General features: G+C 46.7%; 1 protein-coding gene across 1 annotated transcript in view; it reads left to right on the forward strand.

The window, feature by feature from the left end:
• Positions 1 to 11,451: 11,451 nt before the first annotated feature.
• The window catches only part of TTC9 (tetratricopeptide repeat domain 9), a gene marked incomplete at its 5' end in the record, with an annotated part of 28,909 nt that continues 22,690 nt past the window's right edge, over positions 11,452 to 17,670 (forward strand). Inside the window, one exon of the mRNA XM_082317742.1 lies at positions 11,452 to 11,809. Within this exon, the coding sequence (XP_082173868.1) occupies positions 11,452 to 11,809 (358 nt within the window). The remainder of the gene's footprint in view (positions 11,810 to 17,670) is intronic.

Below are 17,670 nucleotides of genomic sequence, written 5' to 3' on the forward strand. Positions count from 1 at the left end.
AGCTCAAATATCTCATTTCAGCATCCATCCTAATTTTAAAGCACTCTTAATGCATATGGTAAATATTTAGAAGCAAGTTTCCAAGTACTTTGTCCATGCCTGTCATCTCTTCATTCCCTCGTTCACTAGGAAAATGCTAGAAACACATCGTACATTGCTAGGGTGGCTTCACAGGTACCCTGATACTGGCCCTAAAGCCCAGCCCCCTGTGAGAGGTGCAGCTGAGAAGCCTCATCCCCGCAGGTGGAGCTGCGGGATGTGCCAGAGGGGCTGGGCCACTGGGAGAGGGGAGAGGTGCGGGAAGGCAATTCGGCTGGGATGCACAAAGTTGTTGCTGAGAGGCTGGACTTTCACCTCGGGCCCCTGTCACCTGTCCTGGATCCTGCTCCCAGAGGTTAATGGCCTGGCATGCTGCGGGGGTCAGTCTCTGAAATCAGCAGCTTCGAGAGCTCTGTGCTGCTCCTGAGCGTGTGTTCACCCGTTTTGTGTTGTCAGCTGACGGGTTTGTGGCAGTGTCTCCTGTTCTCATGGGTACCTGTCTACAGAGGGCATCACCTAAGAATAGTCTGAGCAAACTGTGTGGCTTACGCGGAGCCCTTCACATTTAGTAACATAACATATAGAATCATAGAATGCTTTGGGATGGAAGGGACCTTTAAAGGTCAGCTAGTCCAACCCCCCTGCAGTGGGCAGGGATATATACATATGAGTTACTGTAGGAAGAACCCTTAAACACAGAGAAAAAAGGATAATCAATAAACTAAACCAAATACTAAATGGGTTAGCAAGTAAACAACACAGGGACAATTGCGACATACCCCATTACTCCCAGCAAACTGGCCCAATTCCCACCATCCCCAAAGCCTCCCAGTACAGAATGAGCAATCTTGCTAATAAGGTCAAGCATAGCTTGTTCTTCGAACTGCTCTGCATTTTTCAATACTGGTATTTCTAAGCCTAGCACCGTGATGAGAACAGTCAAATAATTGTGCAAATCCATAAAGGAAGGCAACAGCCCAGTGAGAGATTTTTCTAGGCTGATCCTCATGAGCAAACCGTCCTTAATTGAAAACCAATAGACTAAGAATTAAATGAAATCTGGATACCGAAGTCAGTGAGTAGTTGATGGGAGATGCAATCAGAGAAGCAAACAGAGGCATGGTCAATGAGTAATTTCATAAATCTATATTAATACAGATATTTTCATTTTAGAGAAAAAGTGTCCATTTTCTTTCTGTTCAGTCAGTGTAGATTTGGTTAATTTAAATTATGAGAATAATGAGGGCAAGAAAAGCCTGGTTTCAGATTAATTCCTCACACACTGCACCTGACCTTGGCATGAGAAAATCCTAGAGAGCTGCAAAGTCTGTAATATACTGTAGATTTGGCAGATTTGCAGACAGGGTCTCAGAAAGTCTGTCCCATATGCCCATGTACTTCACTGCACAGACCTCTGAATTTATGCAACAGGGATTTTGCAAGTCCATCTTTTGTAGAAGGGATATCTTACTGCCTTTAGGTGAATGAGATCAAGCCCCTACAACTTTTTGTCCCTGTTTAGAAAATGAGTTTTCTCCTTAACCGCCTTTCTCCACTGTGCCCATCTTGGCAGGTTTGGTTACTCATTTGGGAATAGTATATCCTTTTTTTTATTTGTGGAGATCCATGCCTTTGGAGTCTTGACTACAATCCACCTCTGGTACAATCTAGAAAACAATCAATGCACATCACTTCACAGATTTGTCTGAAGAAAACAGTGAGTCAGGGCTCAGACAAATTCTGCTTGCTATTCCTGTCACATGGATTACTAAAAAAAGGCTGGCCATTTTTTTAATTAACTTAGGATTAAATTGGCTTCTCCAGAGAACAGTCATCTGGATACCAAATGCTACCTGTAGGGTGATGACAGATAAAAGGGTTTTGCACATTTTGCCTGTTTATGCCTCAACATGAATTTTTCACTGCCACCGACATTTAGCTTTGCTTCCTCACTCCTGTGCTGCTGTGGCCTCTGTTTGTCCCTGCTCTAGAAATCCTTATTCGTACAGGTGTTCCAGCCACCAGCTCATCTTTCATGAAGTTGCATCGGCTCCATCTTCAAACATCCGTTGCTTCCTCACCGAAGTGCAAAGGTACTGTTTTTATTGTAGTATTTTCCATTTTCTTCCTCATCCATGACACCCTTTTATTTCATCTTTTCCTGTTTTCATTCTGTCTTTGTTCTTTCATATTCTCACTACCTCTGATTTCAAAGCTCTCTTCTAGAACATCCATCTGATGCTCTCTAGACCAGTGATTCTCCATTTCTCAAATCCCTGCTAGAAATATATTTTCTCCTCTCCCTAGCTAGTATTTAACTGCTCTCTGCCTTGAAGCCACGCAGTATTTTACAGAAACATTGCATTGGAATAAAAAATTACTTCCAGCCTCCACATCCAACATTAATCAGGACTATATCTCTGTTTTTAGTAAATACTATATATTGTATATACTAAAGTTTTTAAATACGACATTATGAAGGAGGAAACACATTACTGATGTATCAAGAAGCTCATAGCTGCCGTCCAAGACAAAGGAATTTCCAGCTTTAGATGCTCAAAGCAGTGATTTCCCATAGTTCTCTGACAACATGGGCTATATTTTTAAATTATTTTCATACTCTGATCGTCTAAGGCAAGTGCAGGGTAAGGAAAGAGGATCACGAATATAGCTTACAATGGCTCTCTTTTTTGAGAAATTTGGAAACACTGCATTGAAACTACCTTTTTTTACCTGTGTATTCTGAAGAAATGTATTTTATATTGCCCTAACAGTCACATACGAAGTATTTCAAACTTTGTGTCATTTAACCTTTTATTACCTGAGGGACACAATTTGTACAAGATACTTTCTCCAGAGCAAAACGGGCCCATGTTACAGCTTGCCCACATTTTAGATGGCCTAATTTAGAAATAGCCCAAATAGAGCTGCATGAGAGCAATGCTGAAAATGATACTTTATAATGGCAACTGTTTATTTGGCAACTGTTTATTTTAAGAACCAATGTCTTTGGATTGTATTCTGACTGCTGCTTTTTTAGCTAAGGACTCTCATTTGTGTGTGTGTAAGTACACATACATGTATACATATGCAGGAGATGCATTTTTTGCATCCACCAAGGACATTTCATCAAAAGTCTTCATGTGTTGTGTGTCCATGATGTTTGGGAGCCAAGCCACCAAGCCAAGGGACATTTCACTGTCACACAAAATGCAGAAGTGAATTAGGAAATCATAGAAAAGGCACAGAAAAGGCCCAAGGCAGGCAGCAACAAGGAAAAAATCTCGAAACATCAGAGAAAACTCAAATGCCAAGACAGCAGCCAAAATCTCCTCAACACCAGGAAGCCTTCCTCTCCTGAGCTGCCAGGACACTCCTGCCCAGGGCTAAGAAATTATTGCAACAGCTGTGGACAGACAAGTAGGGCCATAAAGACCGCTCTTCAGACTCTCCTCAGGGCGACCTTGTTAATATAATCTGTGGACAGCAGCTTATGGGGAAAGAAACACCTTTTCAAAGAGTATAACAATGCAGCAACAGTGTGCTGCAGGAACCACTAAATAAATTTGCTGCAGTGAAATCCTCAGTGAGCTTCGACTAAAGAGTGATAGTGCTAATCTCTACGTGTCCACACTTGGGACCTTACATTTGCAATATCACGTGGCCTCTCTAAATGAGTTTGAAAGGCTTTCATAGATCAAGGTCTATTAGAATTTCTCTTCTCTTTGCAGGATGAAGCAATGATGTTTCCTCACTTAAGGTTCACTTAAGCTCCCAGTATACACACAGTTATACTGATACCACACCATACTGGCCACCTTCCATCATCTGCAGTGTCCTGGGAGATGAGGTCTGGCCTGGAAAGCTGCCTGGATGGGGAACGGAACCATTTTTGCAACAAAAGAAGAGAGCCGAGAACCTCACATGTGAACGGCAGGCCTGATGCTACTAGGATCATGCACAGACAGTAAGCCTGTGACCATACTGCCTGGGGCTTTGGGCTCACCAGACCTCACAAATTTGTCTCTAGCAAATCTGGGATTGCAAGCCCTCAGGAAAACCCCACGTGTTGCAGGATGATGAATGTTGGGGATGCAGCAAGAAGCATTCCTCTTTCAGAGCTTTCCTCCCTTTTTCTCCTGTCACGTGAGTAGATCACCCATACATGTGCTGAATGACCTTAAAGATCTCCAGTTTCCACTGCAGCTTTCACTCGAGGGGTTTCACTCAAGCACTTCTTTAGATACAAGAATCCCCATGCTCAGAAATTGATCTGTCTCTAGGATGAAGTGAGCCATCTGCTTAGTTGTGCACTGCAGCACCCTCACCATGTTAGGAGAGAGAGAAAAGCAAGCAGAATAACTATATCCAACTGGAAAAGCAAGTGCAAATGCATTTACACTGAAATTTGACCCAGGCCCTGCAGCTTACACTTCAAACTCAATAACAGCAGTAGCGTATTAAAGGTCAGGAGCATAAAACACCTTCATCTCACCTCTCTTCCAAAGATAGCATAGCTAACTGAGCTGGAGGGCCTGCTGGTCTGCCGACAGAGTGGCTAAGTACTCTCTTAGGGCAGAGTACCATTTACTGCATCATCAGCTACACTTCCTGAAATAGCCTGTTTCTCCTTGGAGGCCACTCATCTGATCACCATCTACAACTTGCAGGGACTGTCTGAGACCAGACAGGAAAACAGTAGAAACTTTCCCTTTGACATCAGCCCAGTCAGGTACGTCTAGCACAGCAAGAGCCTTCCCAGAGGCCAGGCTTTGGCACCCACCAGGCACGACAAAGTTGGTAGGCATTCAATCTTCACCTCAGCAAAGATTGCTCCATGACATAAGACAACAAAAACAAATGCCACATGTGAGACAATTCATGTAAGCCCTGGTTTTCAAAGACGTCACTAAACTAGGAACTTTCCAGACGACTCTGCTTGTTGTGAGATCTTAACTCCTTCGCACGTCACTGGAACAGATATTAAAAAGGCAGCCGCTTCTCTAGCAGGTCTGCTTGCTCTGTAAAATTAGTGCTCACAGTTTTCCTCTTGCAGTTCAGCTGTAAGAAGGGTTGGGAATAGCTGTGCCTCGCACTATCTGGCTGTCGCACAAAGCAGGCAATTAGAAGCATGAGCGTCCCCATTTGCTCCCACGCTTCATTTTTAATCTCATAAACAGAGATTGAGCCACAAAACTGAGAGAGAGAGATGTTTTTTCAGTCTTGGGGGTAGTCAGATGCACATTTGATGTGTGTCTCTATGTTACCATGGAAGAATTCAGCTGAATAAGAGTTACAGCCATATGTGTGAGTTCAGTCCAGGGGTGCTGGTGTTAGTTATGTAGGTAATGGGCAAATAATGATAAATATGCACTTACCCTGGAGTGCAGTTGCAATCACTGCTTGATCCTAAAGGTGTAAGCATGACATAAAGACTAGGTAACAGTCCTAATGTGGACACATAAACTGAGCAGGCTTTACTGCTGGTGTTCACTGGATGGCGTTTCTCTTCTGAGTGCCACCAATTCAAGATTTACGGGGAGTCAGTGCATTTTAGGACTCTCTTTATGTCATTCAGCAATTCAATTTCCAGTTACGCTCACATACTGTCCGATTAGACTCAAACCCAAGTGACTTACTCCACACTCCTGTACAGATCTGAACGACAAGCATCACCTGGTCCACCTCCTGGAGTTAAGTGATCTTTACTAACCTTGAACTACTTGCCATTTACCTGGGCAGTTAGAGGATGCCAGACATGAGCAGCCCTGCAGTAACTGCTTCTGTGCAGTCTCTTATTCCCCACTATATGCAGTCTTTCAGCGTTACAGGAATGAGTGTCTTCACCTTCATGAAGGGTCAGAGCAGGCACCCTGCCAGTCATGGTGGCACAGCTGATGCACAGTAACTCGAGCCCATACTGCCGTGGCATTGCATTAAGCAATTCTGCAGGTCTCCCTGGGGCAGCAGTAACTGGGACGATGGAGCAAGGGTCTGCTTCCTCAGGGTCTCAGTAAAAGCATTGTTCTCAAGTCAAATCTAGGTCACTGCTAACTCAAAAACCTCACACCACGCTCCTTCGCCTGGCGTAGATGTGCCTTCAGAATTAGGACAGCCTTGGATGCTGGTAGATAAGATAGAGGAAAAATGAGGGCTGAAAGATACAGGAGTGCCTACTTTGCAATTCTCAATATCTGCCTGATAAGAGAGATGTGGGTGTGTTTTTTTTCCAAATCTACTCTTTTCACACACAACAGAGGAATCAACCTTGCTGATCTTCAGTCCAGCCTGAGTAAAGTGCAAGAGCTTTCCCAGAACACTGGGGTTCACTTGAGAGATTATAGCTGCAGCCTGCAGGTGGGCTGTCAACAACTGATTTTAAGAGATTAAAAGTGTTTCTCAAACTTCACTGGCAGCATTCCCTTCCAGTGCGACCATTCTGCAAATCGGAGTACTCATTTTTAATTAAAGTGCAAAAAGAAACACTGGGAATGATGATAAACGGTTTTGATTTGGCCCGTCCTGGGTCCTTTACCCTCCATGGCTAAGCCTCTTAGTTAGCAATTTGTTATCGTCTTTATGAAAAAGAAAGAATCCAGTATGTTAAAAACAGAATTTGGAACAGTCATTTTAATTCTGAACAGCTGTTCTATTTAACCATCTACCTCTTAATATTCTTTATCAGCAAACATTTCTGTGACAAAGATGCTGCTCATATACACGCCCAAGGAATGGCTTGCCACAGAGACGCTCTTATTTGCCTGCAAACGTTTCTGTTCACTATTGTTCCTTGATTGTATACTATTCCTGGGAAATTTATTGTAGTCCTGATTAACCATTCTCAACCAGGCAATCAGCAGACATCAAACAGCCCAGCAGGATCAACTGACCGATCGCACAACCCAGACCGTGGAAGAAAACACATGCACAATACTCTCTAAGTGCATTTGAGGAACACTTGTAAACAAAGGATTTCTTGTGCTAAAAGGAATTGTCGACTGCAACAAATGGTATGGAGAGACCAAAGGAATTTGTACCAAGGTGGCAACCTTTTGTTGCATATGATTTTATTTCCCTTTCCTCTCTTCTTTGGATATAACTACGTAAGACAATCTCCCAAGCAAAGGGTTTCAGAGGCTTCTCTGCTTTTGTTTTCCCCAGGTCTTTCAGAAGCTCTGTCTCTTCTTTTCCCTGTACATGGACGAAAGGCTATGGTGCAGAGCTTTACATACCATTTGGAAATAAATAATGGATGATTGACTAAGCTGGTGACAGACTGTAGCAGCAGCAGCAGCAGCTGTGTATGCTGGAAGCTCGTTGCAGCTTGGGAATTCTGCAGCTGAACAGAGGCAGTGAGGGATCTCTGCTCTCGTTCACGAGGGTTTGACACCATTTTTATCACAATCTGGTTTTGGCCCATTCAGAAAGGGGTAAGGCTTGTGGTTTGCCCCTGTAAGTATTTATGAAGGACTCGACGAAACAATTCTCACATGGCCGACAGTCCCACCAACGCCAATGAATGCACAAGGAGAAGTGGACTGAGGCCTTACAGGCTATATTGCTTTCCAAATTGATATCTGGTTTTGAATGTATATAGACTTGAGTCCTCATAGAGGCCCTTAAAGTTTCAATTTGTAAAAATCTCACCCAACAGCATAAATGCTACAGCAAATTCACATCCAGCTAGAAAAATGCATCACCAGAGCCCAGGTGCCCAGCCTCCTCAGAAGCCTTTCCCATTTCCTTATAGCACTGTCCTGAAATGCGAGGAATCTGTCCTACACCTGCCTGTAAATTAATCATCCCATTGGGCAGACACAACCAATCGCAGCTAGAGGAAGGTGTGAAGATCTCACAGATATGTGTCCAGTACCTTTCTCAATATTTACAGTTTCACCCAAGAACACATCTCTCAACCATGAACAGGACCCGACAAAGACAATTTTCTTCAGGTAAGCTGTGAGCAGGAAATTATGATTTAGTGAGTCATAGATCCTAAAATATCCCTACGAAGCATGTGACCACTGCATACTAATACTACTAATAATAATAGAGCAAGGCAAGTGTACGCTTTTGGAACGTGCTAAGGAAGTCTCAGTGTGGAGGAGGAGCGACAGGCACACCCAGGCAGTTTTAGACACTCACAGCACCTAGGGGCATCCAGACAGACAGGCACGCCCCATCTATTACAGAATGAGACAGATGATAAGCATGTTCTGCTTCTCCGGACAAAAAACCTCACCGTTGGACAAAAGACAGGCATGACAGCTAATACTGACCAATACCATGACCTCATCTCATGGCATACAGATAATGACTGCAAACTGGCTTCATTTTATCTGAATGTATGCCTTATTTCACAGTCCAGTGTATTTACATAATATAGAAACCTACTCTTTCTGATGCTTTCAAGTTCCTGTCAGGTTTTCAAGCTGGATATCATTAGAGGTGTTGACCATCTGCAAGGCTGTATGGGGAGTCTAGTGGGCCCCAGGCAGCTGAAATCTAGATCTGGACATCACGTCATACGTTAAATGAAATGTGAGGTATCTCTCAAAGTACAAATCTTGTCCGACTTGGAAAGGCGATAGCTTCTCATGTTTTCCTTCAAGCACCACGTTCCCCTTGAAAAAGAAACAAACAAAAGCGGTCCCTTACAAGAACGGCCAATGTGGTGACCCTATGACTGACGTTGTGATGTTTCCTAAATATTTTAGTGCAGCCAACACGTGACTTAGCTCCTCCCTAGGAGGAAGGAGCTGATGGGCTAAACTGACCTTTGCCAGTCATCTTGCACAAATCTTACGGCAGCTTTAAATTCTCTGGCTGAGAGATCCAGCTCTCTGCTGAGGGATACTGTTTGGTATCAACATAGAGTCTAAGTTGGCCAACAAACAGCAATCATTCAGACATTTCTGCTATCGTCTATTTTGGGATTTACACAGTTGTGACATTCCTCTTCATATTCACCAGCAATCTGTCAGGAAGAGAGCTTGGACATTTCTGGAAGAACTACAAGATGGAAAACTCACTTGGGTGCTCAGACAACATTCGGGACTAAGCCACAGTTTGGTATATTCAGTATAGTTCATACGGCAAGGAGCACCCAGTTTTGCCAATATTTCGTGACCTTTCCTGGCCACTTCTACACCCATATTGGCAGTGACCACTGCCAGACTCTTCTGTAAGAAAACTTCAGCTTTGCATAGTTTCAGGCATCCACTGTTGACCAGTAACCAGAGGAAGAAATCTCAAAGATTTCCTTAAGGCTAATGCATAGTGGGGGAGAGAAGGAAAAGTCACCTATGTCTCAGTGCCCCCTATACCATGTATATCCATGGGCTCAGGCAAAATCTGAAAGAGAGAAGCAACATCAACTCCCAATGTCACCCTCCAAGAAACCAGTCCCTTCTTCGATTGCTTCTGCAGCTGCTCAGATCTGAGGAATTAAACCTCTGTGGCAATCTCCTTTCCTCTGGCAAAGTCAGCATTCGAGCACAAGAGACATACATTGTCCTTGTGAATTCTCCTGAACAGCAATCAATAACGGTACGACAAAACCTCTGAAGTTACTTCAACTTACTTTGTGCAATATGACTATCAGACAGATTAAAAAACGACCCAGCAGGAATTTTCCTTCCATAATTTTTAGGTTCCACACACCAATTCCACTCTAGCGGCTGTGACTAATACCCACCACCACCACACCCGCCCCCCAGGATTTCCTGATTCTAGATCACGCATACTTTGAGCAAGATCCATGAGTAACTTGTCTTAATCTTGGTACCTGAAAATGCTGAGCATCTATTTTCATAATGTAAGATTTCGTGAAGACGTGGCACCTGGAAATCAAAGCACTTGAAATCAGGTAATCATTGCTGAATATCTCAGCTCTAATTTCTCTCATGAAAAGAGAGAAATTTTCAAAATTATGCTTTTATCACAAGTATGATGCTATTTGCTTCTCCTTGAGGCTCTGGCTCTTGGATTCAAGTGAGTAGGTGCATGTCTGTACCACACTGTGACCACAATCTCAGCAAGGTCCAGAAACCTAGCAGCAGCAGACTCACATTACTGATGCATAAAGCCCCATTTATTAGCCCTGCTAACAAGGAATTATCCTGGCACCAGTTCCAGGCCTGCATTAATACCTTTATAAGGAGCCGCGCTGCACAGCTATCCCAGTTTGCCCAGCGCTGCACCACCACATGCCATCCCACTAGGCTGGACACATCTCAAAGAGAAACTCAAGTCTCCATTTTAAAATGTCCTCCTGGTTGCAGAGGGAAGCTTGAACACGTTGTACCGCAGCTGCAGCTTTACCATGTAAAAGTTACATGGGTAAGACGCCTCCCAATATATTACTGAGAAAAAAAACTCACTATGATTTTCATCCATCCTCTAATTTTTAAGCATGAGGCACGACCTACAAAATATCTTGGCACAACAATGCACCCAAAATACATCAAACTGCTCTAATACACAATGCAGACGTGGTGTTTGGCCTAACAAAGCAAAGCCTGGTGCTGAGAGCAGTCCTTCCGCTGCTTGTCTGCACGAGGAGAGCCACTCCCCACCGATACCCCCAAACCAGGAGGTGTTCTGGGCATCGGTGAGCATCGACCCGTTTTTCAGCTGCATGTGGGAAAACCTGATTCAGGAAAATCAAAGTCCCTGAGTGGCTGGTGCCAGGGCAGTTGCTGGGCCTTTGCTTTTGCCACCCTGATGCAGAGGACACAGCAGGCTTTACCTGGCGCTTGTTTGCCCATCGATATGGAGTACACACACCAAAACACCTTGAGGGTCCGTGAGCAGGTGTAGGTGGTGGACGGCCACGGGTGGGATCTGGGAGAGGCAAGGGAGAAGGGAAATCGGGGTGAGGAGGGGAAAGGAGGAGATGGGATCCCAGCCTGCAGACAGGGACATGAGACCCTAAGGTGCGGGAGGGGAAGGCACAGGGAGGGGAAGGGACTCGGCTGCCGGGGGCTGGAGGGACCCAGTCTGAGGGAGAGCGGGCGGGCGGGCGGGGGGGTCCGCGGGGCCGCCCGGCGTGGGGAGCAGAGGGGCCGGGCCGGCACTCGCCCCTTGCCGGGCCAGCCTGGAGAGGCGGGAGCGGAGCCGGTGCATCCCCGCTCCTCGGCCTCGCCCCCGCCGCCCCACGCCGCGCCGCGCTGGGCGGGGGTCGGGCGGTGCGGGGGGCGGCGGTGCCCGCGGCGGGCGGCTGGCGGCGGGGGCGGGCGGAGGCGGGCGCCCCGCGGGCCGCGGGGCGGGGGAGGAGGAGCGGCGGCCGCCGGAGGATGGGAGCGAGCGGCGGGGCCGGGCAGCGGCGCGGGGGCCAGGCCGGCAGCGCGGCGGCGGGCGCCGCGGCATCGCCCGCGTAGGGCGGCGCGGGAGCCGGGCGGCGCCGCGGCCATGGAGAGGGCGAGCCCGGCGGCGGGGAAGCTGAACGCCGGCGGCCGCGGGGCGGGCGATGGGCACGGCCCCGCGGGGGGCGCCCAGCCGCGGGCGGCGGCGGGGAGCGCGGAGCCGGGCGAGCTCATCGGGCGGGCGCTGGATTTCAAGAGCGAAGGGGCGCAGTGCTACAAGGACAAGAAATTCCGGGAGGCCATCGGCAAGTACCACCGCGCCCTGCTGGAGCTCAAGGCGCTGCTGCTGAGCCAGGAGCCGGCCGGGCAGCGCCCTCCCGCCGCCGCCGCCGCCGCCGGGCTGAGCGAGGAGCAGCGGCAGGCGGTGGAGGCCATCGAGGTTGACTGCTACAACAGCCTGGCAGGTCAGCGGGGCCGCGGGGCGTGGGGCGGCGGGGTCCCCCCACCTTCGCCGCGCACACCTCCCTTCCCCTCCGCAAAACAGCCCTGCCTCGCTTCTCTGCTCATTTAACCTCCTTTCCTTCCCTTGTCTTCCATTTTTATTCTTGTTCTCACGCCTGGCACCGAAGTGCTGCCGGTGCCCGGCTCGGTGCCCGGCTCGGTGCCCGGCTGCCTCGGGCAGCGCCGGGGCGGGGGCGCACGGCCGGGCCGCTCCCTGCGCGGGGGCTCGCCGGCAGCCCCGCGCCCCCCGGCCCGGCCCCGGCGCCGCTCCCGCCGCCGCTGACTGCTCCCCGTGGCCTCCTCCCTGGGAGACAGGTGAAAAGGCAGCGGTGCCTACGTGGGATGCTCGCACTTAGAGAAATTGTGGCTCATGAACTGGCCGAGATTGCATGCTGCGTTTTTCCCTCAGCCCGAGATGTCCTTCAGTCCCTTCACCACAGCTCCAGTTCTGGTGCCTGTAATTAACGGTATTACAGAGAGAGCGAGAGAGACTCCTTCCACCACATTTGATGTAAGGAAGGGGAAGGGTTTGGGCGCTGCTGCAATAGCTCCAAATAGTACTAGATATAAAAAGAATTTTTTGGCCTCTTAGCAATGGAAGTTGAAAGCAAATATAGTACTGGCTTTTCGCTGGCCGCCAGTCACTACTGTGGTCAGTAGACATTTGCTCATCACTCCCTTTGCTCCCTGCCATCTGTTTGGAAGTGCTGCAGGAAGATGGAGGGGAGGGGTGGGGGGTTTAACTACTTTGTAGTCTGATTCTGGAGTCCTTACAGAGACAGAACTCCTGTTGACTTCAAGGAGCTTTGCCGAAGCAAGAACTGCAGGAGCAGAGGTTATTTTTGGTCCGTAGCAGTGCATGGATTTTTTCTTTCCAAGCCTGAAAACATCTCTAAAACAAAGACTTGTGCCTAGGTACATACAGGGAAGTGAGCGTTCATAACCTGAACAAGGTGCACAAAATGACAATGTCAATAAAGCTCTGCTGTTTTCCAGAAGGATGAAGGGTCACTCGTTACCCTTTATATTCTTGGGGGGGGGGGGGGGGGGGGGATGGCAAAAGGACGGGGGGAATGGCAAAAGGACCTTGGTGTGTCAGCTGTCACCATCACTTGGCTTTTGGCTTTCTAGAGGGAGTTGGGTAGCTTTGTTTCCTGTTGTCTAGTGCTAAAAAAGATGCAGAATAAAGCAAATGGTTTGAAACGCCAAGCCAGAATCTTCTCTTGTCTTAAATCCATGCCAATCTGTTCTACTCGATATGCCTTTGGGGATGTAATGGGAGGCACAATTTAGCCCCCTTTCATCATGTTTTCAAATACTCTTCCTTCAAAAGCCTGTTGAAATTGCAGAGAGGGAGAAGCAGGTGAGATTCCAGAGCGAAACCATAATTGCACAGCTGTAATTTTGTCTCTTATTAAAATCCATTGTATTTGGCAAGGATCATTTAGATTGGCAGGCTTATACAAAGAGCCCATAATACTCTGAACAATATAGCTTGGCAAGTTCCTGGGCTTGAAAAAGTACGCGCAGGAAATCTCTCTGCTAGATACAAATGAGACGTGGTAGGTAGAAGGTAAATGAAGTGGGAGAGAGGGATGCGATTTGCTTCTGTGGCGCTTTCTGCTGAGTACACAGGTTCCACTTGCTAGAAACGTGTCCACTCCTGCTGACGGAGTTGTCCTGTGTGATGGTCATTGTCCAGCTCATTTATTTACTGTTTCGGGGTTTTGTGGGGAATTTTTTTCACTGTTGGTTGTGTTTGATCTTGTCAGCAGTAGCAATCAGACAGTGTGAGAAACGTGCTCCATCTTTAACCTAGATTTGAACAGATTTTTTCCTAAATTTAACCAGTGTGAACACAGGAGGAGATGAGTATAACTAACCCGGGAGTTGCAAGCGGTGCCTTTCCTGGGATAACCTCACAGCAGGTCAAGGTGTCATTTTGCACAGCCGGTTGTCACATGTTTTCAGTAGATGGCACGCACAGAGCAGAGAACAGCATTTGTCTCAGAAACGCAGAGCTTCATGTGTGTCTGCTGGGCTGTCTGCAAGCAATTTTAAAGAAATGCCCTGCATGTTGGAGAAGGGAGTACGCAGTTAAACTGGAATTGCAGTGTTGCTACTCCTAGCCCAGTCGCAGAGCTCCCATTCTAGCAGGAGGATCTGTGAATTCATGTCTGAAGGGAAGGGAAGAGGCAGGAGGGACTTTCCCCAGAACTGTCATAATAATTAGTATACCTTTCTAACAGCAGCTTCAAGAGGTGCAGCAGTGGGACTTTATTTTCTGAAAGTGTGGTGCAGCAGAAGCCACCAGTTTCTTTGCACAGTGGGCTCTAGCAGAGGCACCGACGCATACTGTCAGTGTTGAAGTCAGTATTATTCGACATGGGGAGGGGAGGAGATGCAGGGAGTTTTGTTTCTGAGCACTGAATGGGTGCCTAGAGCTGTTTTTAAGATAAATAAATCTGCGTAGTGCAGAGAGCATAAGAGCAGTACATCTTAATTCTAGAGAAGGCAGTTTTTCACTTAGCTCTGATTTATAGCCGGTAGCATTAGCAGCTGTCATCTGAGTGTCCTTATTATCAAGTTCTTTTAGCACCTCCGCTTACTCTCTAAGCTTAGCATTTAAGAAACCCACCTCGCGTTTGCACTGTCATTTTTCATGTGGCCACCACACATCCCCCTGTCAGAGATGTTTTGCATCACACATACAGATGCACGCACACACAATTACTTGTTTAAATGCAGCATACCAGTCAGAGGAAAGCATCAACTGTAGATAAATATGCACTTAGCCAAATAAGCAGGTGAGAAATATACACCCAAAGGGGATTTGGGGCAATCTCGTGGGTGAAGGCTGGGGTTGGTTGGGTTTTTTTTTTTTAATCCAACTGATTAGATGAGTAAGAACATGTGGGCAAACAGTAAACTGTTGTCAGTGCCTGTATTGCCTTGCCGAATGTAAATTTAGGCACAAACGTGCACACAGATTCTTGTTTAGCTCTGCTTCTTTTGTAAAGCACCTTCAACAGGCAATTCTCATACTGCAAGGTGAGGTGGCCAACGCTTGTATTTAATCAGAGCCCCACCATATTCAGTGTGGTTTCTGAAGTTCCCTGTTGTGGAGCTGTGTGGCACCCCCACAACCTAAACTATTTAGCCTGTTTCAAAGGATCCCAAATCTGCTGGTTTTTAAATTCCTGTGATTTTTTTTTTTTTATGTATTTTAAATCGGCCTAGGATTTTCACCGTTTGACATTGGCAGTGCCGCTTACGTTTCTTTCACTAAGCTACTCGCTGGTCTTCAGTTTAAGCTCCAAGAGTTTTGCCTTAAAGGGACTCCCCCTCACATCTGCAAAATCCAGTGCTGCCGCATTCTTCCACAGGCCTGCCGATACCCCTTCAGTTTACCAGAAGCCTCGCTGATAAATGTCACCAGATGCAAGAGCAGCAGCATGGTCGAGGCTCCCAGAAGTTGCTAGGGTAGGCAAAGAAAAAGCCTGCCAACAGCATAGAGCCTCACGGAATGAATGCAGGGCTGTAAGACGAACAGTCCTTTCTTTATGACTCACTGACGGTCTCTGACCTTGAGGAAGTCACTTGACCTCTTTTTGCCTCTCTCAGCCCTATTGAAAAATAAAGAACAGGGACCACAATCTCATCCTGATGATGCATTCAACCGAGTTTCCCCTAAGTCAGTGGTTTGTGTTCTTTTAAAAAAAGGTGGACATATGAAGATGCCTGTGGAAAAGCAACCTGGCCAAATATCCCTCAGGTCTCAGTCCTTTCCACTCCTATAGCATCTTTGATCTAGAAGAAGCTTAAATGCTTTATGGACTGCATGCAGTTAGGGATCATTTACCTACTACAAATGCAACCATTACTCTCATTAAATGCAATGATTATTTTATTCCAGCATTACTGCCTAAAAGTTCACAGGATCAAAAGGACAGTGTCTGCTCTGCAGAAAGAAACAGGTCCTAGTTGTTCCAAAGCAGCAAAATGCTAAGGGTAAGCATAGTTTTAAGCTGTTCTGGTGAGGGAATGTTGCAGTGCGATAAGCAAACCTTTGTTGGTTTTCCTAGGCACGCAGAAATGCTAGAGCTATTCCTGGCAGGAGAAACGGAACCAGAGAGAGAACTGGGGACGAGGAGTGGTGCTGGGGGATCTGGGTTTCTAATCCCCCCTCTTTGCGCTAACCAGTTGTATTATCTTCACCAAGCCTTTTCATTCTTCAAACCTCAGTTTATCCATCTGTGTTTATGACCTCTTGGGAGTACAGGAAGGCTTTGTTAATTACATTAATGTAAATTAAGTGTAATGCATTTATATACTTGTTCAGGTATGTTTAGTTTAGTATAGGAGTCTCAGCAGGAGGGCACACATACCTGCACAGAGTATTACAAAATGTAGCCATCCAAGATACGTCTCAGCCTGGATAATGAGGTTTGGCCTCCTACACAGGCAGAAACGTGCACTGGTACCATTCATGACTATGCGAAGGTCATAGCAACAGTCCCACAAAACACGGCATTTCCAGCGGTGTAGGAACCTCCCAGCACCCTTGGGCTCCAGACCGGGGTGTGGGTACTACTCCCAGCTGTCACCAGTTGCACAGACATTGGTGAGTAGTCCCACCGAGAAAGCCAAATAAAAATGCTTATAATACTTAATCCAAGTAAAAATATAACTAAACATGAGAAAAGCTGGTAAAACTTGTCTCCACTGACCACCCACTGGGACTCCTCAGAAGGAGACTCTGCTAAAATCCCATCCCAGTATATAGCCGTTAACAAGTACAGACTCTACCAGGACACATGGTGCTGTGGGTGTTAAAGCAGTCTTGGACTGTTGCTTGATGTGAAGCTCTTTTTTTTATGTGCTGCATCAACAAAAAACACCCTCTGTAAGGACGCCATGCAATGAGAAAGAGAGACAGCAGCAAATAGAGCAGGATGTGGTCTGCACTTCCACTGACTGAGGTGGGAATTGCTTAACACTCTTGGTTTAGATACGTCTACCCAGCCAGAGTGCATGGGAATATCTTGTTTTACAGGCCTGATGCAACTGCTGCTCCAGGTAGGTGCAATTGCAGCAGAGAATAAACACAGATGACTATGTGTGGTTTTTTAGTGATAGGCCCGAACCCTGACACATATTTAAGAAGTGGGATTTGAAGCCATTGTCATGAATTACTCTTTAGAAATACTCTATATTTACCTATTCCCTTTTATTTTGGAGGACAAAATTCTCCCTGTTCAGGGAGGAGTTTCTTGTACATTGAGAGGATGGGATGGAAATACATCCAGATGCTGGGGGGGAGGCAGGAGGGAGGAAGAGAAAGGATGGCAAGCTGCCTCCAAACTTGGTTTAAGTGATACATGTCTGACAGCATCTCTCTTGCTGAGGCAGGAGATGCATTTTCCTCTATATATGTCACTATTCTTCCCAAGCCTTTTCAAAACTTGAGACTCTGGTGGAGCTGTTTTTGCAGCCGCTTCTACCATATGTTTAATTCCCTTTGCATGCGGAGAAGCCTGTCCCAGCTGACCTTGTCACCATTTGCTTGAAACAGAGAGTATTGGGAAGGTATAGAGCCCCTTGCCAGACTGCCCCAAGGAGCTGCAGTCTTGGTGAGCTGAGATCCGTCCAGGTCTAGCTACAGCTCACCATGGGAGATGAAGCAGGAGATGTCAAAAATCAAAAAGCTTCCTCAAGAACAGTGTGGTGGTTAATTTGTTTACCTAAAGAGTACTGGTTGTTCTTCACCTTGAGAACACTGGTTTGTTTTCTGAGAGTTCTGTAATACCACATCCTGCCAGCT

Source organism: Platalea leucorodia (genome assembly GCF_965183815.1).
Source record: "Platalea leucorodia genome assembly, chromosome: 7".
NCBI lineage: Eukaryota > Metazoa > Chordata > Aves > Pelecaniformes > Threskiornithidae > Platalea > Platalea leucorodia.